The following is a 26,651-nucleotide window of genomic DNA, read 5'->3' as shown; positions in this document are numbered from 1 at the left end:
CAAGACACTTATTGAACAACAGGAGAAACCAAGTGCTTGTGACCCCAGGGGACTCAGGTGGTGTTTTTATCTCACATTTTCCACAAGAGCCCAGGCAATTTTATATGTTTCTTTTATCTCGGTTCAGTGTATCCTTTGTATCTATGCATCATCTGTGTTTGAATTTAGCCTAAAAGTGGGAAATTTGGGAAGATTTGCAGCTAACAAATCCATGAACTTGCCAACAAAAGTGTCCAGAGCTCAGGTTATTAAGATGCAGACAGTAGCAGCAATGCTGAAGGTAAACAGGCAGACACAAAACAGATGGGAAGAGCCTCAACACAGAGCCGAGAGGACAGAATAAATAAAAGAAAAAGACAGGAGAAGGTAGGACGACAGTGCAGGATGTGGTCTTGGAGCTTTATGAGTTCTCTACCCTTCCATCCCAGTCTTCTTCTCTCTGCATCCTCGTCTTCTGAGCCTCAGCTGTTCCACAGATGGAATCACAGCAAGACTGCTATGTTCCCATTTTTACCGTCATCCTTGTCATTAAGATATTAAATTCATGATCTCTTGCGTCAGTCTGATCTCACCCTTGCCATTATTATTCACACTTTGCTCTTATTCACTCCCATGAGTCGGTGCTAAATGTTCTTATGTACAATTGAGCCATTGTATTGTAACAAAAAATTGCTGCTCATATCAGTAAGAACTAATTACATTATCTTAAAAATCCAAAAATCTCTTTTAATTCAACGTTACCTACATTGACCGTCCCAAAGGCACCTGAATACTCCAGATTAAGCGGGTTCTGATAGCATCTGTTTTGATGTCCACAGATCAAACTTCAGGATAACAGACCTGAACTCTGGAAATCCGACAGCTACAAACAAGCTCAATTTGAGCACAGCAATGGCAACAACTTGTCTTGACCTGCCCTGACTCACCTGATGAAAGAGGGCAGTGGGGGAAAGGGGTAACAGAATGGCACTGAGGATAGATTTAAGAGAATAGAGTCAACAAATACCAAATTTTCTGCATTTAAAGATTCCTTTTGTGAGCTATATTCACTGTTGTGATCGAGGTCCTGGTTGCTGCCTGTCTAGGAAGGTAATCTGATGTTGCCATCATTTACTAAAGGTTTGGTGTGTGGCAATGACAAAAATCAGTGGAATGTGGGGGCTCCTATCCTCCTGGTGTTTGAATTTATTTCTCGTCTGTCTTCAGAAAAGTTGGTTTGAAGACATTCGGGGGTGTCAAAGCAAAAGAGGAAGTAAGTTCAGGGGCAACACAAACACAAAGAAAGCGCTGACTTTAAAGCGCTGACAATAATTCAGACTTCCTGGTGATCAGAGGCAAGAAATAATGACAGGCATTACAAAGAGAAATCTATAGATAAGGGGAAGTAATGACAGGAAATAGAAACAGAGAGCATTGTTATTACAGTATTAGAGGATCATGAGGGTAAATTAAGAGAACGAGGAGACAGACAGGAAGATGACAGAATGTAGAAAACAAAAAAGGAAATGATTTATTGACACTGTAATCTTCTTTTGGTGAGAATTATTTTGTTTAATCAATGGTGAGTGTGCACTCAACTCTATAAATGCATGAGCAATAAATTCCCAACTCCTTTTACCTGGAGTGAATTGAAGGGTGCTGCAGGGTTTGTGAGGTCTAACATCTTTTAGGAGCTTTTGGTTCTAGTTTTCTTTTGATCTGCCTCTGTGTTTTTATTCTGCTTCACAGTTTTAGCCTCCGTTTTTTCTTTTCCTGCCAGGCTAATCATGAATTTTCTCTTGGAATCCACCTTTTTGATTAGAGAGTTTCCACAGCGAAATCTCACTAGTGGCCTCTAGAGGCAAATATGTCTATTACACCCATAAGAGAACATGTTTATTCTCTTTTGTCCCAATTTCAAGAAATGAATGTGTTAGAATCATCACAAACCGACCTTTTTATATTTGATAAGTGTCACAGGAATGTCTCATCGTCCTTATGTACTTTAGCTCTTCTCATTTTCAACTTGATATCACAGCAACACAAATAGAGATATGATAGGAGATATTATACTGCAGTGAGCAATCTCACAAATAAGTAACAGTCATATCTTACACATAATATATACCTTACACTTTACATATATACACAAAAGGAAATGTAATCTACTAAAATCAGGCGTTTTAAGGCATGCTGTTAATAACTGCAGGACTCTGAGATGATCTTCCAGTCAGAGTCTGATGACACCTCTCCTCCTGAGATGAAATTAAGAGAAATGATGGCAGTAACTGTTCTGAAAATTACTTTTTGAGAGTGAGTGTTTCCACCCTGACGGATGCTTGCAGGCTCCACCTCTGGATTTGATTGACACCGGGAAGGGAGTGAAGGTCCAAACAGCTAAGCCCCATCTTGTGAGCCTGGGCAGCGGGAGGCTTAGCATAGCAATCACTGTGCTGCCATTAAAAGAAGGTAAACAGTAAAGAACACACAGTTCAGTAAAGAACACACAGTTCCCCTTTTAGTTCTTCAGGCTAACTACATATATTTCCACAAATCACTGGTGCATGTCCCGAGTGACTGTTATTCATTGTTAGTGGGGTGTAAATTATGGCTTAGTCAACCTTATATGAGGGTAACAATGTGTTCAACCCAAACAACACCCACATAAAGTCGATACGCTGTGGTTTTGCGATATTGTGAACACAGAGAATGCGCTGATTATCTTAGGCAGTAATTACCACAGATGGACTATATGAACTCAGGAGAAGTAAATCCAAGCCATTTTTTTAATAACATGGATGTGTTGAGTAAAATATAGCAAATGAGCACCATTTTTATGCCTGATGATTCATTACAAAAATCTCTTTGTCAAATATAGTTTGAATTAGTCATTTGTTGGTTTTTGCATTTTTTAATTATATTTTCAGGGGTGACGCGCATAGGAACGGACACTGCTCCAGTCCCTCAGGATATCATTGTCCAGGGCCCAGGCATCGAGGCAGAACACTGTCTGATCATCAATGAAGGTCACTTCTCTCCTTTCAAGATGGACTGATAATTTTGTCCTCTAAATGAAGACAGTCATTTTATGTATCCTGACACTTGTTCTCTTTGATTAAGAATGATAACATTTGATAGTGAATATAGACCTTTGGTATTCAACAAAAAAACATCAGATAAATGAAGAAGCAGGACAATTATATCCAGATTAGAGCTGATCTGTGTGAAGGTATGAATCTTTTGCATATAAAACAGGAGGGGTGGTGACTCTGGATCCATGTGGTCACCTCTGCAGTCTGGATGGAGCACACGTCACTGTGCCCACACCACTCACACAAGGTGAGGCCCATCACTCATACCGCCTTCATAAGTGTGACCCTAACGAAATAAACACTCTCATATCTGCAGTTTATGTCTCTTTCATTGCCCTTTGAGTCCTTTTACTTCAGCATCTGGCTCGGGTAGATAGGTAGGTCTTTGTTAGACTTGTGGTTTTCGACTGTCTTTAAATGAAGTACAAAAACTATTGTTTGATGCTATTTTCATTTTACAAATGTAATTCACATTTGTGAATTACACTACCGAATTTTGTATTGATCAGGGTTATATAGAATCTTTGACTTCTGTTTATATGTTCAAGTGTGAATGAAAGAATGAGAGCACTGTTGGCTTGTGGTTTAGTAAAGTTTCATTGTGTGGTTCAGTCGTTTGGGTTAAAATGGAGCTACGCATGACAAAGGGCTGTAGAGTACTTTTGTGTTTGGCAAATTTTCCATAGAAGTACAAGCTTGTGTTGATCAGCACACCACCACATGGTTCTATTTGGATGGATCTGATGCAGGCGTATCATTGAGGTTTGGAAGTGTGAAGTTCAGATGAGTCACAACTTCCAGCAGCTCCAGAAGATTCTGTACTCATCACAATTTGTTGCAGTGGATGGCAAAAAAGCTCAGATGTTTCTTGTCCTTGAGTTCACCCCTCTGACACGGTTGTGTCAGCTCTCTAATATCTCTTGAGATATCGAGATCTTTTTCCTTAATCTTTCCTCTGTCTTTTACTGCAAAGTTCTCCCCGTCTCATGACTTTTCCTTCTGTAACTATTTCCACTGTTTTCAAACACTCCTCCCCCGCTCCAAATGGTTCGTGCCAGCTCTGTCTGTTCATCCTTTCTGTATGTGCTTTTCTCCTTTTTCTCATGTGCTCTGGTCATTTAATGTTAAATATTGACAGGCCTGTTTTTCTTGCCTCAGCGTCTTGCTGGTCCAAATATTGACAACACTTGTTGTAACTACAGATAAGGGGAATGACGTGCTGGGGTGAAGAAAAGGACAAAAAGAGACAAAAGAGGTTAAAGTCAAAAGGAAAAAAAAAGGGGGGGGGGCGGCAGAACTTTCAGGTCAGCTTAATAACTAAACACATTATATGGAGATGATTATCTGTGTTTAAGAGGGAATGGGTACTGTTTCTCAGATTGACCTTGAATTCAGACTTTTTGTTCTGTAAATAATATGATCTTTATTCTGAATCAAAGAACTCACAATCAGAGACAGTGTAGCATAGGCACACATTGAAGGTCTACTGCTTGCAAAATAATTGCTGTCAAACTTTGCATGTACAGTATATATTCACATTAACCTAGAGCCATTTGGGATTAAACACAAATGATTAGGCTACATGTTTTCCCACTATTTATTTGACTAAACCCTGCTTTCTGTCTCCCATACCCAAGATCAATGTGTTAAATATTTGCAGATGACCCAACAGTGGTTACCTTGAAAGAGTACCCCTGAGACTTTTTTAAAGTAACATTTACATTTTTTAAGGTAATCTGCAATCTTTACATGACATAGTATTTGCCTCAAAATTAGTTATGCGGGTCATCAAGACGTCGAAACTTCCTGAGAAGGCCAATAACTTTATAAATAAACTCGGACAATAAGTAGTACAAAATAAAAAAAAAAAACAGCTTAAAAATTTTTTTGCACGGTTTTCGTGCACACTTTGCGATCAAATAGTTGGGAGTGGGGCATTTTAAAGGAAAGTCCAAATAGAATAGAAATATATGGTTTGCAGACAAAGGAAACCTGAGGGGGCGTGTCACAAATACCTCAGTGCCTAAAAGATTTACCAACTGCAAATGGGGGTACCGAATTCTAACTCGTCACTTGATGTGCGTCTCTAGATGATTTCAGTCACAGCTTTTATTCTTTTTTTTATATTTGTTTGTAAATACTCTCTACATATCGGTGGGGATCCATATGTCGGTATGGATTGTACTTCTTTTTTTTTTTAAATCGGTAACTGTGAGTTCACCACCCCCCTTTGTTCCGTGAGATAGTACAGTCCTGGACGCTGACTTGTGGATGGTAAATCAGGCAACTTTTCTGCCTCACGGAGGGAAGACGTGGTGGAGTCTCTGCTCTGGAGGAGAGGCCACATCAACACGCACAGGGCAGCTGCACACATACCTGCCCTCGCTTATCTGCCCCAACATACACTGATGGTTGTTAGGCATAAGGGGGCAAACTGGGCCGGACTCCAAAGGTTAGTTACGATCTTTTCTACTTTGCATCTAGCAAAAGCATCTCTCTCTCTCTCTCTCTCTCTCTCTCTCTCTCTCTCTCTCTCTCTCTCTCTCTCTCTCTCTCTCTCTCTCTCTATCTATCTATCTATCTGATGCAAAAGTTACTCAGGTTACCAACTTTCCTTTAAAAGCACACTTTTTAATGATGTTTTTCTGTTAGTGCAGTAATTGAGTCCATTAAGGACTTCAGAGGAGGCCCTTAAATCTTCATTGTAGTCGTGTCCAGCTGACGTTATTGATTTTTCTTTGATAAGCAGAGACCTTTGTGATTGGCTGAAGGAGAAGACAGAACATATGTGAGATTGCATCTGTCAGTGATCACTGGGCACCAGATCTTTGCTCCAGGGTCGATCCACTGAGCTGATCCATGCGTACTTTAAGGATTTGAACAGGAGGCTGTCCTGTCTTGGTCTCTTATTGCTCAGCAGGGGAGCAGGTGACAATCACTGCTCCTCAATATGAAGAGCCAGATCTGAGGGAAAGCTTGATGTCTGCACCATTGACATGTAAATGACCTCGGCGCCTCAGAGTCATGCATTAGCTGATACATTCACAGGCTGGTACCTGCACATGTGACAAAAAGAAGTAGCCCGTGGCGATGAGGATAGGCCGGTGGTTAGGATACCTGACACCTGAAAACAAATCCTGTCTCCTTGTTCTCAACACTATTGTGTCTGCAAGTCGACTTTTTCTCTGTGTCTAGCACATTTTTTGTGTTAAAGTTGTACTTTACAAAACAGACGAATAAGAAAAGCTTACTTTGTCATCAATTTTAAAGGCAGCCGTGTTTTTAATCCACATTCTAGTCACGATGTGATAGAAGGATGGCTAATGCTTTGGGGATATCAGTTGAGATGAAAGACAGATGATTCCTTTAGCCTAGAACCATTTTAATATGTTTCAGAGACACAAAGAGAAAGACAGAAAGAGAATAGCTCTGAAGGATCAAGCTGTTTTTTTTAGGACCTAACTGTTTAACCTCTGTACTCAGAGAGGGCTAAATTGTGGCTTTGGAGGCCAATTTATAAAGACTAAGTGAATTTTTTGCCCAAATTGCTTTATTTTTCATCTTCTTTCATTTATTTTTACCTAACAGCATTGGGTTTCTGCTCTTATAACATTGTGGTAAGCATGTTCACTCGGATCTACACTTAAAAAATTAGCTCCAGATGTGATAATTCTCACGACATCTGTGTCCTCAAAGACTCTGAGGTCTGACTTTGTAGACTTTAAAATGATCCCATGAATGTACCGTAGGATATACTGTATATTGATGTTTGTTGTTTTTTATGAGGTTTTTTAAGAGGAAATGGATGTCTGGCTTTGTTGCAATGGCTAATATGCTTTGCTATGGAAGGAGGATTTTGGTGTCTTAGAACACACAGTTCCATGCACACGTTATGTTGTGTATTTATGTTGTGTTAGAGAGAGGGAGGATGAGAGGATGAGCCAGGGTTTTCTGTTGCTTACACTGGTGGGTTGCAAACAAATTAGGTTGACACAGTGTCTATTTTAAAGGCAGCATATGGTGAGACCGTTGAGGGTAGGAAATTAGATTTTTACAAGAGCTCACTGCTGTTGATGTGTGCCTTGTGCCAGATTTTGAGCTGTGAGCAATTACACGGAACTATTGGATAGCATATTGACACACACAGTTACTGTATACACATGTACTATATGGATGACCTAGACATACATCACTCATGCCAGAGTGTAGAAACAAATCGTTCAAAAAGGAGCGCAGTCCGGCTGGGTAGACTCAGCATGGGTTTTTTAAACTGTTTTTATAGGTTAGTTCCACTAGTACAGCACAAAATTCTCACTCTTGAGAAAAGAAACGCTCTTTGGACATTTTAAGGAATTCCCTAGATGGGTATCATATCTTTTATCTTATTCACACATCACCAATATGCTTAGATTTATGTATAATTTTGTGATTCACATAAACTTGAAGTGGTGAGAAAAGAAGTGATAGGAATGAAAGTGAAGTTGTGACTTTTTTTCCATTCAGACTCTTCCATTTGCTCTCGCTCTTGCCTCAGCGGTTGTGTCTGACCTCAAGTCGCAGGAATCTGAAGGAACTAACGGAGCTGGTTTGCTATGATATTTGTCTGAAATGTCTCCCTGGGATCCAATAACCACTTTTCCCTTCCTCCGTCCACTCTTAGGGTTCTACGTGCCTCAGGCTGGTGTTTTCTCTTCTCGTTCTGCATTAGACGTTGCATATGTCAACAGGAGAACTGTCCCTCTCTTCCTTCCCCTCTGAGATATTTGGACAGCTGTGGCTGAGTGTGTGTATTACAGGGGTTGTGACCCTGACATCTTGTTTAATACCTGGCCCTTTCAGCTTAATTGATAGCCAGAGTAAAGACAGCCGTCAGCACTAATCTGGCATCATGCCAGTGTGTCTGGCTGTGAATAAACATGCACAGTTCACACACATTTAAAGCTACCTAGTCTATAATTTCTTGTTATTATCTGTTTGTTCCCAGGTTATTCGCTGTGTCTCGGAAAGTCCTATTTCTTCCGCTTCAACCACCCCGAGGAGGCCAGCAGAATGAAGAGCATGCTTCCACCAAAGAGTCCCGTGTCTGCTTTGGCTTATAACACAGGTAGAGTGTACACATCCATAGGGAGATGATCTGTGGTAAACCCCCAACCTTTGAAGGAGACTTGAACCCATTCCTTTGTTCTTCTTTAATGCCCTTGTTCTTGTGTTCACCTCCCCCTTCAATCTACTTTTTGCTTTTTTTTCTCTTTGTCTTATCCTGATTAAATATCATGAAAATTGCTCTTTCCATTCTAAAGTTAGGATGTTACCACTACAGAGGTGTGTGAGGTATGGAGAGCATAAGCTAATATTGCTTTCTGTCTTTTCAGATGTCTTTTACAAACATATGCTCTCACTGTTACACACATGCTGAAGCTTAAACGTAAAGCACATGAAATGCTTTTATCATCTGTTGCCTCCTGGTACAGCTGGATTCTCTTGACGCTTCAGTGATTGATTCCTGTGTGTTAGTGCCATAATCTTTGGACTCTTTGCCCCTCCACACACACACACTGTACAGCAGAAAAGAAAATCTGCACCCTGAAAACTGAAAGAGAAACATAAAGCTACAGGAAAAAGCAAGGCATAGAGAAGAATAGTCAAGAGGTGGCCAGGGCTGCAGTATAAATCTGCCCATGTATGGACACAAGTGTGTTTGTGCGTGAGTGTGTGTCTATGTGTGTGAGAGATCTTAAGATGCCTAAAATTTTATGCCCTGTTTCTCTCAACCATTTAAGGTTTTTTCCTCACACGTGCTCATATTCACCTTAGCTGCTCTTCATAGTTATTGAATATTTTACTGGTGTATTTTTGAGGCCACATTTTTGGATAGCCGACGTTCTTTTCTCAGTCATCGGAAGGATTTTTTTCTGTGTTGGGATGTGTAGCACTTAAACACTGGGTGGTCTTGGCTTGTACATTATAGCACCTTCTTTTCCACATAAACCCACAGACACATTAAAAACTTTGGGTTATCCTGTCTCAGTGCTTTTGAGGATAATAAGGAAGACTGTACATTGGAGTCCTTTGTCCTATTGCACGTGTCACTTCTAGTGTACATCAGCAATAATTTGCTAAGTAAAAATAGATTGTCGGGCTCATTTGCTGTTTTCAGTAGGACGTAAGTAAAACTGACTAATTTGGGGTTTGCGAGGCTCCCCACACTGCTGAAAAGGCTAAATAAAAGCTTACAAAAGGGCGGGGAGCCTCTTGAGGGTCTTGCAGTACATTTTTTTGGTCTTTTTCATTTTCCAACAGCTGACTCAACTCAAGAAAAAAAAAAGTTTGTCTTTGATATAATGGATGGCTTTGTCTGAGGTTGTGTTTGCATTCACTGTGTGTGTGTGTGTGTGTGTGTGTGTGTGTGGCGGGGGTGTTGTTCTGCCAAAGATTTGTTCTACTCATAGCTTTAAATTCAGGTGCATACTTCCTCCTCTCTGCCAGATGGAATGCATGACACTGCTATGTAGCCCCCACACAGAAGGGCTGGCAGCATTATCAAGGGCTCAAAAGAGATAAGGGACCATCGAGACACACACTCTATCAGCTGAGGACACACACACACACACACACACAGTTGCTGAAGAGTGATCCTCCAGTACCCCGCACCCCCCCACCCCTCAAGGCTGTTGCTAAAGCACCAACACTTTACAAGTACTGTAAAGCTGCTAATGCCAATTTTAACTAATTGTGTCATTACCTTGACATAGCTCTTGATATATTTTCTCTAACAACATGTTTATGTGTGGTTACAGATGAAAAGCTTGGAGGGGTTGAAAAGGCCTGGTCACCCCAGATTTGGTACTTGTCCCCAGATTTGGGGAGCCCTGTTATAAGGAAAGCTTTGCGAGAGAGGAGGAGGATTTTGGGGAGTTTATTGGGGAGTTTGGAAGGGAGGCCAGTCTGGATGTGATGAAAGCATGGATCCAGGTTTCAGTAGTGGGAAGGAAGAGATGGAGGGTTCTTTAAGTGAACTAAGATGGTTGGTGTCCTGGTTCATGTGCTGTAGTGGGTATGTCATGTCCATTGTGAGAGACAGCTGATTGTAAATGTGAAGATTTTAACCTGATACCTTCGTATGTCAAGTTTAGTGGAGAAAAAGTTGGGGATGTAAGCAAGGCGTCGTGTGGAGAGGGTGATGTGTTGAGTGAAATTCAGGCAGTGCAGCCTTTCCTTTTTGTTTGAATGAAAAATAAGACCAAGGTTTGTCCCAGGTATAGTCGTTACTTAAGTGTTTATGTCTGTATTTTCTTTCCTTTATCTTTCCACAGATTACCAGAAATTTAGCAGTGATTACGGCCATTCAGTGGTGGGTGGGACCAGCAGTGCTCGAGGCATGAGATCAGCCTCCGAACTCCGAGATTTGATGGACACCCTGCAACGCAAGAAGATTGCTCTAGAGAACAGCCTCAGAGCTAACGGCAATGGCAACCCGTCCTACTTCAGTGTGACGCAGGTCGGCCATGTCTTTACTCTGCTTTCTGTGGCATTGATTAAACACAGCTTGCTGTCTGCGCAGTTAGCCGGAATAGTTTGTGTCCTTAACAGTTGAAATTCTCCAAACATTGTCCAAACACAAAGTCCAAACATTGGTTAGCAGGGTTGATTCCTTGGTACATTCAGGAAATGTGTTAAGAACTTCCTGATTTTTAAGCTTTTCTATAATTGTGCAGGTGCTTTTGAAAAGTTGTAATAGTCATTCACTTCGTCAAGCTGGAAGAGGTTTTCTTGAAGTCTCACTGGATTGATAATTGCATTGTTCAAGTTCCATTTTCTTATCGAACTGGCTAAAGCTTCTATTGATTGATCATTTTTTGTTTTTTGTTGTTATTATTCTCATTATATGTATCAATATATGTCAATAATATATCGATTTTTATCAAATGATTATATTATTAGCCAAATGTGCATGCATTAAATATTTGCCTCCCTTTTTCATCTTAATCTCAGTCCCCCCCAACAACACCGACGGCCAGCCCTGCCACATCCTCATCAGCCTATCAGGAACAGCCGAGGCGTTTCTGTAGCTCAGACCGTCCACCGATGGCTTTGAAACCTGCATCATCTCTGTCCCCTGGACGAAGATCTGATCCTTCCTCCTCTCTGACCTACCGCACCTCCACTGGTCGCAACCAGGACAACTTTGCTAGTGACAGTCGCCGACTGCACACCTCGGGCTCCACTACGTTATTGTCCATGTATAATGGCGGAGGCTCCTCCATTTCCGTCGATGGTGGCAACAGCTTGGTCGTCCCTCATCCGTCCTCCTCAGCAGCACATACTCCATCAGCAGGAGGTGCAGTCAGCATGCCGTCGAGCCCCCGTCTTGGCCGTCGGAGTGGAAACCATGAGCCGGCCACCAGTCGTACCAGAAAATACTCTGCAGGTTCGCTGAGTGGCATGATAGGAGGATGTCATAGTCGCTCCCTGCCACGCCTCTGCACATCTCCAGCTCCTCGTGAAAACAACAATGGCGACACAGCGTTGTCGACTCTGCCTCCACGGCGGTCTGATGTTGTTGGAGGTTACAGATTTAACAAAGACTTTTACAACAATAATTATCAAGATGAAGGCCCCAACTTTAACCACAACACAGGTAGTTCCAGCAGGAACCAGAGTCAGCCTTTAACTCAGGGAGAAGGTGTCGTGTCCATCTGCCTTTCCAGTCCAAAGAACTTATCTTCCACTGGTCTCCCAGTGACTCCCACATCATCCCCCCCTGATGTGACCATCTCATCCAGATCAGGGGGCTCTTCGTCTCCCCGTGTGGCTAAAAAACTTAGTCTGACCTCCAGTACTTCTGTCCACTCCACAAGTTCTAGCCCTTCAGAGTTGGACCAGCTGAACTGCCAAGGGCTTTCCTCAGAAATGGAGTTATATTTAGGGGACAGGGAGAAGAGAGGAGCAGAGCTCAATGGTGCTCTGGGGCTGGAACTAACAGAGAGGACAGGACATGGACCTGCAGTAGGGTTGGGTGAGAGAAGGCAGTCATTTGGAAAGGTGGGAATGACCCCACCTGTGGGGCTTAGGGAGAGAAGGGGGAGTATTAGCTCACTGAGTGGAAAGGAGGAACTAACAGACTATCACCAACGGCAAAAAGAAGAAAGACTCCGTGAGCAAGAAGTAGAGAGACTGGTGAGTTCTATTTGGCAAGAGTCAGTTTTAACATTGATTTTTCCTCAGCTGTTGGTTTAAATGTCACTTTAGGGGTAAATAACATTGTTTATCCTGGGATACAGAAGACTGCTAACATTATCTGTATAATTTGCAGTGATGTTGAGACATAAAGGCTTTTAAATTGTTACAATTGCTAAAAGTGAATGGAAATGAAAAGTTTGTTTTTTACTAAGAGGTTGATTCTGATTTGTAGTCAAATACTAACTTGCAAATGATGGATTGAGTGACGAACTCCTACACATGCATAGTGTGGTTTCCAAAGCATCCAGCGGTTAGCCAAGCAAAGTGAACTATTCTTAAACCTGCATTTGGATTGTGTGCGGGCTTGTGGAGGTCCACCCACTGTGGTTTGCACCACTGACGAGCCACAAAACACATCAGTCAGATGCGGTCGAGAGAAAGCAAGGCTATTAAAGGGCAGCGTCGCAGCGTAGCAGGTGGAAAAACACACATTTTCAGCATATAATGACAAGTGGACTAAAACTTTCACAGGTCAGTCATCATATCCCCCTTTACATAGTTGTATTCTGGAAAATAAACAGATCATGTCACCATAAGAATATTTTTCGGAAAGCTGGACAGACAGTCCCCCTAAACCTCACTGCAGATTTTGAGCGTGGCTTTTCTGGAAGAAGTTGAAGTAACATTTGCAAATAGAAGACTTCAGATCTGCCTTAACCATTTGATAAGAACTGTGTGTCCATGAAATATTTATTTAACCCCAGCAATGCTGCTTTCAATATAGTTTGTCTTACAACCTGCTTTCCCAATAGTAGCTAAACTTTAGAAAGACAGTTTAATGAAATAAATATATATTTTTACTGTTTTTGTTTCTAAATTGTACTTCAAAATATTTTTAACATGAATAGTTGAAACAAATAGTTTTATTCAACTATTGTAATGCTATAAATTTAAGCCAAGAAAACATTTGCCCTGACCAAATCTGCCCCCTACTGGCAGTAGGGAGACCTACATTGCAGCGATGCGGATTTTTTTCCCCCACTAATTAATATCACAAGATTTAGGTTATAGCCAAAGTGTACTTTAAAAGGCCTCCCTTCATTTGGATCTACACTCTCTCCCTCTAGAATAGAATATGCTTTTTTCATTATATGCTTAGTTATAGTTGGGAAGGTTTCAAAGAGGCTTGTTAGAACAGAACAAGGCGACAAACTGACACGAGTGTGCGTTGGTTCATTCTCTAAGTGAGGCCTTTATACCTGTTTGTGTATGATATCTGTAATAGAATGCCTTAGCTGGATGACATCTCCCTGTTTTCAACAGATTGAACCTATTTTTTATCTGCCTAACTCAGTTTCCTGTGTTTGGAGTATTTGGACACATTCTTGAACATGTAACATGTCTTGTACTTTTGCTGTCACAGACACAGTTGACAGCTGTTCACCTTGTCATTAACCCGTCTCCCTCTCTTCTTTCTCTCTCACTCCCTTTCCATTCTGTCTGGTTGACTTTTCTTCCCACCTCCTGTCTCAGCCCGGGCTGTTATTACGTAGGCTTGCAGTATGGCTCACATTCTTTTCCCTTCTTGGACGTTACCGCTGGAGCTTCTGTAGCCCAACATGTGTAGTTGCTATGTTTGTGTTCTGTCTTTTGGACGCTGTTGGATGCAGCATTCCTGCTTTTGGGATCTACAAATGATCAATTAAATAAATTATTCTGTTCGGCATCCAAGATAAAATGGCACTGAGAGCATTTTGGACTACACAACAAGGACGATTAAATTAGGGGGAGTGATGTCTGAGATGTTTTTCCAGGTAACGTTTGTACAGGAAACTTGGTTTTTCTTTTCTTGAATGATTGCATTTATTTTAATTGACGAGGAACTGATCAATGGTTAATTTCTTTAAAATCTTATTTGATTCCATTCTTTTACGAAAATGGCTTAAATTCTGCTGCTTAAATTCAAGCCTGGAGTACAAAAACAACATCCTGAATGTCTCCATATTTGCACATGTTTTACTTTTAGTGTGTGTGTGTGTGTGTGTGTGTGTATGTGTGTGTGTGTCTCAGGAGCGCCAGCGGCTGGAAACCATCTTGTCTCTCTGCTCAGAACTGGGCCGGGCTGAGGTCGATGTGGGTGCCACAGTCACCAACTCCACTTCAGCCGTGGCTGATCTGCGGAAGATCAACCAGGAGCTGCAGAAGCTGCAAGTGACCGACGACAGTGACGATGATGGGCTGTCCGTCTTCTCAGACTCTCTGACTGTCAATGGAACCACAGAGAGGCGGCACCGAGCGTCCCAAGGATCAGAGAATGGTTATTATGATGACCTGCAGGTTCGATGCAGGCGCAGCAGCGGCCACCCAGACAGTCGGGCAGAATCACCTGCTGTTACTTTGCGAAATTTTGCCCCTTCACCCTCTCCACGTACGCAGAGGCCCCACGAGGTACAAAAACCACCCTTAAGTCAAGAATCATTCAGAATAAATATGACAAAATTTCACACATACTCTGAAACTACTTCTTAGAAACTCAATCCTTTTTTAAATAATAGAACTATGACTGACTTTTGAGATCTGCGAATCATTAATTTTGACTTTTCTTTAGCACCGTGAACGGTTAATGCAATATATTGTGGCTTATTAAGAGTGCGGGGCTGTTGCCGCGTAGCATTGGCTTATCGTGAGATGTGTTTATGCTCCCTTCTGGTTCTGGGAAACACAAGCAGGATCTTTCTGCCTGATACTTGCAAACTATCAACATGACACATCCTTACCACAGACGCCACACGAGATATTTACAGCCCATTTATTAAATTATCGTAAGCTTGGTGTTACTTTTTGAAAGTGACAGCTGGTGTTTGTCCCCTGCCCCCCCTGCATGTGCACACTTTGTTGCAACAAGCCAGAACAAGTTGTGAATGACGCTCTTTCAGACTCTTCATGATGCAGCGCTACTCCATGGCCGGGACATTAGGCCTTCAGAAGAAGTGAGGAGCATAGAAGAAGAGAGGATCCAGGTGCTGAACAACATTGAGGAGCTGCAGCAAAAAATCAAAGAGTTAGACAACCAAATGGAGGAATGTGCCCGAGAGGTAAAGATTGATATTTAAAAGAATATTACTTACTTCATCCATTTCCTGTTAGGCGAACACATCTACTCGGTGAAGATCTTGCATTGTTATAGAGTACTTTACATGTTTTGATATAATATCTTACTCATCCAAGGTGGAGGTTGAGCAGGCTCTGGTGGAGGCTGAAATGGACTCAGAAGTAGCTGGTCTTCAGCAGGAAAAGGATGCTATGGAAGCCGTGCACGATAAGATGACAGATCTAGAGACAAAGTCCCAGCAAGAAAAGGAAAAGGTAAATAGCCAACTCCACTTTACTGTGGAGGGGGGCAGAAATGGGATGTTTGTGTGGAGAAGCGCTGGTTTAGATACGAGAAGTCATGAAAACTTTGAGAGTCTGGAAATAATATGCTCAGGTATGCTGAGCACAGGGGTTGATGGCAACGTTTGGTTCCTTCCAAAAGAGCAGTTGTGCAGGGGCTTTGAAAATATTCTCATAAATGTAGGGGATCATGTGACTAGTTGTTGGCGTTAATCCTCTCATGCTGTCACTGGTCCAAATATATATCTGTTAACACTGCCCTCTTACACTTCCCCCAAGGAGGACAGAGGGGGTGGGTGAGGAGGTGTCTTTATGGACAGTGGTTTTTGTATTTAACTTAGCTTTTGTATTTGTGCAGTTTTATGGGGCCTGGCTACTGTTTCTTGAGCCACAGTAATTGTATAGGAACATTAACCAGATGCCATCAAGACAATCCTGACTTGTTGATGGTAGGTTGGTCTCGCATTGAAGATTCAGTCTGTGGAAGGAAAGGTGAGGCGAAGTGCCCACACAGGTTAGAGACGCGTGCTCGCTGATACTGTGGCGTTTATAAATCTACTCACATTCATTCTCAGTCATTGCCCTCTAAACCACAACGGAGCAGAAGTAAAACTAATCAAGGTCACACCACCTCCATTGCTTCAGTTCTAATAAGGTTCTTTCTCTAACCTTTGTTTTTCTCAAGCTTCTATTACACTCCATCCTTGTAGGCTGATCTCCCATGTCTGGTTGCCATAGCGACTAACTGTGGCTCCCCAGTCCCACTAACTCTGCCATCCTCTCTCTGTCCTGTGTGTGTGTGTTTGTGTGTGTGTGTGGATGTGTATGTATGTGTGTACAATCATTTCTCTGTATGTACACATGAATAAATGTGTACCTACATGTTTGTTGTGGGCATGCATGTATGTGTATCTGTGTGCGTGTGTGTCCGTCTGTGTGCCTGCACATGTGTGTACGCCAGGCGAGTGAGTTGCTGCAAGCAGAAAGGGAGAGAGTAGAGAGGTTGGCTCACATTGTTGTTGAGCAGCGCTCCCAGCTGGACAGCTGCCCTGAGGCCACCAAGGAGCCCCTGCAGGAGCAGCTGGCCAGGGTCAGTACACACACTCACACACACACACACACACAGGCATCCATATGAACATACCGTACATATGATTGACGATGTAAAATTGAGGTGCCGTGCATGTATGCTGTTAGTAGGAACCAAGAAGTTCAGTAGATTAGCAGATGTGGCGTGAATATTGAGTTATGGTGACACAGAAATGGTATTTGTGGACTGCTGTCCGTCACTACATGTGTGATGCTTGCACACTTGGCTTGCATGGAACCATTTCCACCATTTCTCCTCAAGCTAACATGCTGTTTGCTGCACGTCCACGTTTCAGTTATGCAGCCGTCTCAGTCTTTCCATTAACTCTTTGTGTTGGTACCAGGGTGTGGTTGTCCTGTAAAGGGTCTGATGAACGTCACGGGGGGGCTAGATGTGAGCAGCGCGGATGCTGGCTGAGATGGGGGTACAATGACTCGTTCTAGCAGACGATCACATGCACCAATCCAGGGGAGCCTTCTTCAAGTGCATGGGTTTGTGTGGTTTCTTTGCAGATCTGTTCTGTTCTGTCTTTTGGGAGATCGCTCGTGTTGTGCGTTATGTTTGCATGCTTCTTCAAACCTTGGAAATGCTCCTCCAGAAGTTTGCATGAACGACTAGTTGTGAACTTGACAGTGGGGTTGTGAGTCATATTTTCCATGTTAAATGCAAAGGAAATGGGGTTATTTGACCAGTGTATATTCATATGTCCTGTCTGTATAGCTGCGTGTTGTGTTTTAACTGTGTTTCTGTTTAGGACTGTGAGGTGCTGGAGATGGAGACCAAGCGTTTCGAGGACCTGGAGTTTCAACAGTTGGAGCGTGAGAGCAGACAGGATGAGGAGAAGGAGACACACACACAGCAGCTCCTCCGTGAGATGGCAGACTACCAGCGCAGCTCCGTTAATCGCAAGGCCAGTTCCCTGTTGTCTGTAGGAACATGACATTTAAAAAAGAGTGAACACACAACGTTATCACCTTGTCATTTTTTCTGTTCCACTGTGTGTTGAATATGTTTTTAAAATACTTACAGGAACGACTAGCCACTCTCAAGAAGCAGGCCACCCAGATCACTCAGCAAGCTCAGCGCGAGAAGGAAAGCTTCTTAAAAGAGAGGAGCAATCTTGAGGAAATGCTGCAGAGGGTATAATGAAAATTCCGCTTCTGCTTCAGAAAAATGCTTCTAGGAATTTGCCAATCTTGTTTTTCATTTCATCGATTAGGAAAAAGAGAAACTAGCAACACTGGAAAGAAAATATTTTGACCTCACTGGTGGCCGGGGCTTCTGCCTGAGGGAGGTAGGTTCGATGCCTTTCACCCGCTCGAGGGCTTGACCCTCCTCATTTACGAAGGTCAGGCTTCCCTCCCATGCAGGCCAGGATAGAGGCACCTTTAGCAGTGACTGGTGTGACACCAAGACTGTCATAATAGCCCCTTCTGTCAATGTCTGCATCCTCTCTTCCCTTCTGTCCTCCATTTTTTCCAGAGCAATGCTGAGGTACTGTTTTCTTGATTTAGTTACAGGTTTCCTCTTTTTTAAATGATAATCTTCCTGAGCTAGTTTCCTGTTTCCTCTGCAACTTTCTTTTTTGTCTTGCATGCCAAGAGAAATAATTCATTAATTTTGTCCACATTTATATTGTTTTATATATTAAACCTGTGTTAATAAAAGCACTGTGTATTTTCATACACTTTATGGCTTTTTGAAGTTCAAATCTGCTAAAAATCACAATATCCTGCAACATTTTAACGACTAATTCTTGGGTTTGCCACCAAATCTGAAAACGGCTGACTCATTTCTTGCTGTGCTTCACCCATTTCCTGTGGTCCTTTTCTCCACGATGCTTTCCAGGGTTATGTCACAGTCAGTGAAATCAATGAGCTTTACTCACAGCTTGGGGGGGACCCTAAGCCCGTCACTAAGCCCACCTTGGCCAATGCTTCCCCTGAGTCTGAGATAAACACCAGCGACAGCTCCAAGTCCCTGAAGTATGAGGTGTGTGTTGTGCTTTGAAGGGAACTGCTGTGTGGTGTGCTGCTCCGTTTTCATCCTTCTTTACACTATTTTCTGACGCTGTATTCTATTTTCTTCTTTGCAAAGCTCTGTCATTCCTCTTCACCTGCCTCTTGCTCCCCTTCTTCCTTTTCTATTCTGAATCCTCGCCCCTCAGCTAAAATGGTCTCTGTACACTGGCCAGAAAACATGGTCTCATACCGAGACCCCTCTCCTCTCCCTGACTCTCCCCCGCCTCCACTTCCTGTAAAAAAACGCTGTCACCGACCCAGGCAGGTAACGTGTGTGAGTGTGTGTGTGTGTGTGTGTGTGTGTGTGTGTGTGTGTGTGTGTGCGCGCGCTTGCATGTATCCAGTTTAATAGCAGCTATGCATTTGTCTTTGTATGTGAATTTCATCAACCAACACAGTTCAAAGTCTCAGTCTGATGGTTTTTTAAATGTTTTTAACCTTTTTATGATGAGCTTAGAAGATAACGCAAAATTAGCTTTTCATTCTTTTGAAATCATTGATACGATTGACCATCAATTGGTCATTGAGTAGGATAGGATTTTGGAAATTTTATCACTTTGGTAGAAAGACCATTAAAGCAGCTGCCCTTGAATGTGTCTCACAGCATCATGGAAGATAGTCAGACAGTCAGACTGGTTGGCTCCAGAGTCTGTGTCGGGGTGGGGGCAGCTGGGTAAATGGAGGAAGAGGAGGGAGGGAATTGACCTGCTGCCATGTGAATGGGTGTCATATTGTCTGTAAACAGTCCCAACACTGTTGTCCTCCGTGCCAGCACTTGTGGACTGTCTCTTTCCCAGTCACATGACTTGGTCGGAATTAACTGTTGTATAAACAATGTAAAATCCTTAATCCTTTATCAACCTTGTAGAATTGCGCCTTGTTCAAAATATATAAAGAACTGCCTACCCTTTGCTGTTTCTGTATAATCTTTCATTAAGTTGTTAATATTGAAACTGTGAAAGTCCAGATAAGCATGTAAACTCTTCTTCTATGTGGTTTTGTGTCTACTTGAATAGCATTTCCGCTCACTGGAAGAGAGGAGAAGGTCTGACAAGGAAGGCGGCTCCCATCTGAGCGATACATTACCCAGGAAGAAACCAACACCCGCCATGAACCCCCAGTTCTCCTGTGCAACTCTGGGTCGCAACTTTCAAAACAAGGTGCATAAACTCTCGTACGCACAGATGACAGCAGTGGTTGCTTAGCTAGCTTTTTTACTTCACTGTGTTCATCATATCGCATACTTAGGATGCAAGTGGGGCTCTTTTGTATTGAAATTTCATTCTGCTTCTGCTCATTTCTGCACATTCCCAGTCCCACCCACCCTTGGTACAAAGCACCAGTTGTGGCAGCATTCTCCCCAGGATGCTCTCTTTATCCAGCAAGGAAGCCGAATCTCGACGTCTACATAAAGGTACATGACACCTCCCCACGTGCACTGTGACCTAAAATAAAGCCATCTCTGGCTCCATGATTTGAGAAGGAAGAGTGGATAAAAGATGGACCGAGCGTCTTTGCAAGGATTAAGATGGAAGTTTGTGTGTCAGCAGTTTGAAATCAGTTGTTCGTGGCATTGTTAGTATGTTGGAAACGGGAGAGCTTTCTTTCGACACATTAACCAGCCATTTCCCTTCAATAGAGCCCCTCCTGAACCAAAGTTCTTGCTCCTGTGGTTTAATGTAGATTTAAAGCTCCTAAAAGATAAAGAAGGATTTATTACACATAGTTTTTATTCTTTTTTCCCCCCTAGGCTGCATCATATATGGGTTTAGTATTTTAAGACAATGGAATGTCTTCACTGTTTAGTGTGTTTCTGCTCCCATGGGCGTCGTGTTTGTGGCCCATCGGATGGGCGGGTCTGCAGCATGAGGCAGATGGTATCAACTCTTCATCTCTCTCTTCAGCCTCTGAACTCTAATGTTGTCGACAATTCTCTTGCTACTTCTGACAACATCTTTGGACCTACTAAATATATTTTAGAAGCAGAAGCTCGTAGTGTTTAAGAGGGCCATCATTTGCTCACCGGAACCCATAAAGATCTATAGTGGCGGCACTTATTGAGCCAAATTTGAATCCACCTGCTGTCCCAGATGGAATGATTCCGACAGGTATGCGTTGTGCAGATCGACCTTGGTTTCCGCTGCAACTCCTTTCTCTTTCTGGGTTTTTATATTTCCAGGTCAGCCTGCCTCTCGAGCAGCATCCCAGACCAACGTCTACCTTGATGCCTTCGGATTCCGTGACAACCAGGCCTTCGACACCATGAGTCTGGACAGCACCGACTCCATTGAAACCAGCATCTCTGCGTGTTCACCAGATAATGTTTCCAGGTGAGGCATTTGCTGACCGAGCAACTCACCCTGATTCGAGATATTGAATCACTACTGTAGATTCCATCACATCCTAATACACATCACCTTGTATAATATATGATATAATATCTAGGTGTGTGTACACTGCAGCATTTCAGTGGTGTGTTGCAGGTTTAGTATAAACTGGGAAAGTGAGAAGTGTGTAGCACATGTATCCCGCCTTTCCTGGTCCTTTCTTGGGACATAAAGTCTGTAGGAAGTGTGTGCTGTATGAGTTAAGATGCTTCATTTCAGTTCTGTGGGTCAGGTTACGGAATAATGCGTGTGCTTCAACCCCCCGGTTCCAAAGAACTGGGCAAATAGGAGGTATATTTGGGGTCCCCTATTATGCACTGAAAACATGTGTTCTTACTTTTCTTTCCCCCCTTTTTTGCAGTGGTTCCCTCTGTCCCCTCTCCTTGTTTCTCGAAATGGTAGAGTCTCTGCTCTGCAGATGCATTTTTGCATCATCCAAAAGTAGCGCGGCTTTTTTTCTGGAACACGTTGCTTCATAATGTTTCATCTGGAATTTACTGGCTCTGTGTTGGAACATGGATCCATGCTGCTTGAAAGCGGTTTTATTATTCATCTTGCCAATGATGCCTTGTGTTTTCTCAAGATGCAGGAGGAGTAAAAGTTACAGATTTGAATAGATTTGCGATGAGCCAGTCTATAATTACTATGAGTGCAGTTTCCTCTCCTGGATGGAGGTAAGAGAATGGCGCTGGGATGAAAGGGTGACTCTTAAACCAGGCTCGAAGAAACAAACTGTTAAAACCAAATCAACAGCTTGCCGACTTCACTGACTTTTCCGCCAGTCTGTCAGTCATGTGACTGAATGATAGTCTGATCATTTTGTGTAGCTAGTAAATTTCAGTTTGACAAGCGGAGAACAAGAGGGAGACGTGATCGTTTCACAATTCTGTCTTGATTTCTTTTCCATCGATTTAAAAAAAAAAAATCATCAGGCACTATAGGGTTAAATCCCTCTTTTGTCTCTCCTGCGTTTCTACCTCAGAGTTAAGAAAGTTTCCATGACAAACATTTACCGACTGTAGTGGTACTGGGGAACGCATTTCATCTGCAGACCATCTGCAGTCTGGGGGACCTTAAACTGGGATATCTTTCAGTCAGGAAAAGGAGATGCTTAGATTGCTTCTCCTTCCAAATGCATTTCCGCACACATAAACAGAAGGAACCTCAGGAGAGGAAGCTTCCTTCCCGGGAATGTTTATCTGAAGACTAAGCTCATATCTGCTAAATGTGGAGGTCTGAAAAATTCAATGTAATGGAATACGTTTGCATCTCTTCAGTCGCCTTACAACAACACTGACCAACACATATTGTCTGAAAATAGTTTCACTGGGGTAAGAAAAATGGATCCAACTTCACGCTTGCTGCTAATCTCAGCAGCTGGGATTGATTAACTTTGCAGCCGCTCCAATACATGAGGTAGTGATTTAGCTCCATCCCAGTTTATATTATCTTTTGGTGATTGTTGTGTGTTTGTGTGCTACAGTGCCAGCACTGCCAACATAGCCAAGCTGGAGGAAATGGAGCGCCTGCTGAGAGAAGCTCAGGCCGAGAAAAGAAGCCTGCTTGAGCATAAGGTCACTCCAAGAATACGCGTTGCTTTCTTCTGTTCATTTCCTAATAAAACAATAGAAATGTAGCTTTTCTTTTTTACGTCTCATTGAGATTAGTGCCATTGTTTTTAGATCTAATGGACTTAAAGCTGTAGCTTTAATCGCCAAGTAGTAGGAAAAAACCCACTCAATTTCTCCTGCTTGTTCAGGAACGAGAGATGGACATGCGAAAGCAGGCCCTGGAGGAGGAGAGAAAAAGACGGGAGGAATTGGAGAAGAGGCTTCAGGAAGAGACGAACCGGAGGCAAAAGCTTATCGAGCGTGAGGTGAAACTGCGAGAAAAACAAAGGGCACAGGTGAGAAAAGTTACATAAATACCCGGATGGAACATTTATTCTTTGGCTTTCAAATTAACCTGTTTTTTATTTTTTTATTTCATATTTTCAACATGGCAAAATGCTCTTCCTGAAGATATGTGCTGGTTCTTATCTTTTCTGTCTTCCTGTATGATTTTTATTTCCAGTCCCGGCCGCTGACCCGGTACCTGCCCATCCGGAAGGACGACTTTGACCTGCGGGCTCACATTGAGTCGGCGGGCCACAGCGCAGACACGTGTTACCATCTGTCCATCTCTGAGAAGACCTGCCGTGGCTACTTGGTCAAAATGGGAGGAAAGATCAAGACCTGGAAGAAACGGTGGTTCGTTTTTGACCGCAACCGCCGCACACTCTCCTACTATGCAGGTAAATTGCACAGCGGTGCACTTGTAGGTGTGTTTCGATGCACCATATCTTTTAAAAATGGAACTTTGATTTGCGTTTAAATGTCCTACTCTACATCTGGCAGATAAACACGAAGTCAAGCTGAAAGGAGTAATTTACTTCCAAGCTATTGAAGAAGTCTATTACGATCACTTAAAAAACGCACATAAGGTGGGTTTTAACATGTCTGTTCTGTCTTTAAAACATGCCCAGTCTCACTGTTTTCTTCCTGTCTCTGGTCCAGAGCCCAAATCCCTCTCTCACCTTCAGCGTAAAGACTCACGACAGAGTTTATTATATGGTCGCTCCCTCTCCTGAAGCCATGAGGATCTGGATGGACGTGATTGTTACTGGTGCTGAGGGCTACACCCAGTTCATGGTGTAGGAAATAGGTGGCAGTTTTCAGCTCATTAATATATTTTTGACCTTTTTGAATCAATAGACTGCAGTACAGTAGAAATTGTATTAATCTAAGACAGCAGCCTTGAGTTATGTGATAAATGTGCATCATTTCACTCAGCTCTGGTGCCAGATCCGCAGCGTATACGATCAATCATAAAGTATTGTCAACATCGGCACCGGTCTAGCACTGATGCTAATAGAATGGGCATTTCCACCTTTCTGGGCTACAAGAAAAAGTGCCATAAACAAGTAAGTTATGGGCTGTTTTTCCTCAATAGCTGGCGTTCATGAATAATAATGCATGCTCGTTCAGTGTGATATTCTCAGGTTTTGATGATGGACAGTTCTCTTTAAATCATATAACTGTGTAAGTCTGGGGCCGCAGAAGTGCCTGTTTTGTAAGTTTAGAACAAACTTACTTTCAGTTGAGGCCGCACTGTTTTTATGTACACGTTAAAACTTGGGTGCACTTAAACACTCCTGAAGGTTGTTGTTGCAGATGTAATCATTAACTATTATTTCTATATTGTTAACCTGGGTTTACAGTAGTGAGTCCATAGGATAAAATGAAGCTTGAAACAATTATAAATATACATATTAAAACACATAAACCTACTTTTAAAAAAGTGAGCTGAAAAAAATAAAGTAGCAACAATATTGTACATTTTGCTTTAAGGCTCTAGTCTAGTTTTTTATGGGTTTATGGGTTTTTTATAAGATTGACACAATTGTCTCCATTTTATAACATTTTGTGTGAAAACATTTTGTAATACTTAATCAATTTCTAATAATTGCATCTCAGTGGTACCTTTGCTCCCTTTTAGTCATCAGTTGTGACTTACTATTGTGCTGCTTTGCCCAAACACCTTTATTACATTGTTTTATCACCACTAAATCTGTCCTTAACCTTTCAAGCTCCTTGATGCACGTTTCTTTTAATATGTAAAAATCCACCGATCGGTGCCTTTGTTATCTTAAATCCTGACATTATTCTTTTTTGGGTTCTGTTGACCAAAGTACACAAGTATGTGTTGTAAAATGTTTCGGTGGCCTTTTTGCTTTTAATTATCTGGTCAGGACGATGACATCATTTTACATTGGAAGCAATTATCGTCTACCAGTTACAAGGGCTGTTACATTGGAAGCTTCCTTCAGCATTTTTTAAAATAAAATTTTATGGTGATTATACTGTATTTATACCAATACATGTATCTTCTATTGTTACGTACTTAAATGACATCATTATATACTGTTTTGAGACAAGTCAGTATGCATCCACAAAAATAAACTATATTGCTTTAGTTACCTTCATTTACTTCATGATATCAGTTCATGTGAGATTTATAATTGCAAACTGTACTTGCCCAGTCAAACAAAACTTGTCTGTCAACTTGAATATGATGTGAAGTTGATGAAGAAATGTTTTCTAACAGAGACATAACTGACAATATTGTTGAAGACCGGAACATTGCATCAAATTGATTTATCATGGGACTGATTTGGGGGTCACTATTTGATTCGTTTGTTGTGGCGCCCCGTGTGGCTGATGCTGGTACTGTTAGTAACCACACTAAGTTCCACATTTTCTATGTTCTGTGTGTTTTGTCAAACTTCAACAAAATGGTCAATCATCAACATTAATCACCTAGTGGCCAACAAAAGACCTTACAAAACATTTTCTGGTTTGTATCAAATTATACAAAATAGAAACTGATTTTAGTCAGGCAGTCAGTGCTGTCAGAGATACACCTCTATGCAGCTCACATGCTGACGTTATGAGTAATTTGGGGGTATGCTGGTCTTAAATCGTCCTCTTTGGACAGGTTTAATACTCAAATCATCTTGGCAAAAAAGTGCATTAGTGACGCCAATGTGGAAACCTGGTTCCCCACCAGAGAAACTGTAGTTTTAACATCCAAACTGCACAAAAGAACGGGAGATTTTCTCCAGCTGAGGCATAGGTTTGTAGTAGAAAGAGTAAAAGGAGAACAGTTGTGATCAAATTATTCCCAAAAAATGATTTGACTTTCATTTCAACTTGTAGCATAAAGTATATTCTTGACGACTCTTGCTGGTCAACACAGACGAGTTTCCCCATTAATTGGGAATTTAAAAAAATATTTGAAAACTTTTTTTTTTTTAAAAAAGGGCAATATTTTACCCCAAATGCACTGTGGGATATAATTCAACAATAATGGCATTTCAAAATCAATTTGTGAGCAAAAATGCTGTGCAACACTGTATTATTCTTATTACTGTTATTATTATTGTAGTTGTTGTTAACTTCTTCCGGGTTCTATTTTACAATATCTCACAGTGCATTCTGGGTAAAACACGAGACAACTCTTGGCGAACGAGGCGTACAGCTTCATTTCCGCAGGCTTATACAAAACACGCCCCAATAAAATACGCCCACACCAAAACACGCCCCTCCATTGTGGCCCCTCCAGTGCTCTCCTGCTGCCAGTGCAACGGTCACGGCTGCGGTACTGTGTGTGTGTTCAGTGGGAGCGTGTTTAGTCGAAAAGCTGTTTTTAGAAATAACAAGTCATGTTATCAGTTACTCAGATTCGTTTACAATGTGCGCTTTTAATCTAGACATCTCATAAAAAACGTAAAAGAAAATAAATAGAGGTTGAGATGAGAAATGTATTAATTCTAAACATGTTTCATGTGGCCTTAAAGAGGCCATGTATCAGGCTGCTTCTTATGGAAGGCTGTGCTGTGTCCCTGTAATTCACACTATAAAAACAATTACATAAACAGAGCTAAAAAGCCTACAACCGGTTTGTTTCT

The 26,651-nt window shown here is 42.0% G+C and overlaps 1 protein-coding gene across 1 annotated transcript; it reads left to right on the top strand.

Moving 5' to 3' along the window:
• The first annotated feature begins 1,075 nt into the window (after positions 1 to 1,075).
• Positions 1,076 to 26,606, top strand: phldb2b (pleckstrin homology-like domain, family B, member 2b). The gene is made up of 24 exons (XM_029843203.1): positions 1,076 to 1,089; positions 1,207 to 1,252; positions 2,325 to 2,448; positions 2,907 to 3,005; positions 3,235 to 3,318; positions 8,056 to 8,175; positions 10,385 to 10,569; positions 11,064 to 12,248; positions 14,322 to 14,699; positions 15,188 to 15,346; positions 15,480 to 15,617; positions 16,606 to 16,734; positions 17,489 to 17,644; positions 17,764 to 17,874; positions 17,954 to 18,028; positions 18,583 to 18,726; positions 19,772 to 19,915; positions 20,070 to 20,169; positions 20,935 to 21,085; positions 22,626 to 22,716; positions 22,902 to 23,048; positions 23,216 to 23,435; positions 23,539 to 23,624; positions 23,698 to 26,606. The coding sequence occupies exons 6-24, from the start codon at positions 8,121 to 8,123 to the stop codon at positions 23,836 to 23,838; spliced, it is 3,795 nt and encodes a 1,264-aa protein (XP_029699063.1). The 5' UTR covers positions 1,076 to 1,089; positions 1,207 to 1,252; positions 2,325 to 2,448; positions 2,907 to 3,005; positions 3,235 to 3,318; positions 8,056 to 8,120; the 3' UTR covers positions 23,839 to 26,606.
• Positions 26,607 to 26,651: the final 45 nt, after the last annotated feature.

This window comes from Takifugu rubripes, chromosome 10 (assembly GCF_901000725.2).
Source record: "Takifugu rubripes chromosome 10, fTakRub1.2, whole genome shotgun sequence".
NCBI lineage: Eukaryota > Metazoa > Chordata > Actinopteri > Tetraodontiformes > Tetraodontidae > Takifugu > Takifugu rubripes.
Note: the sequence above shows the minus strand (reverse complement) of the source record. Positions and strands in the feature narration are given on the sequence as shown.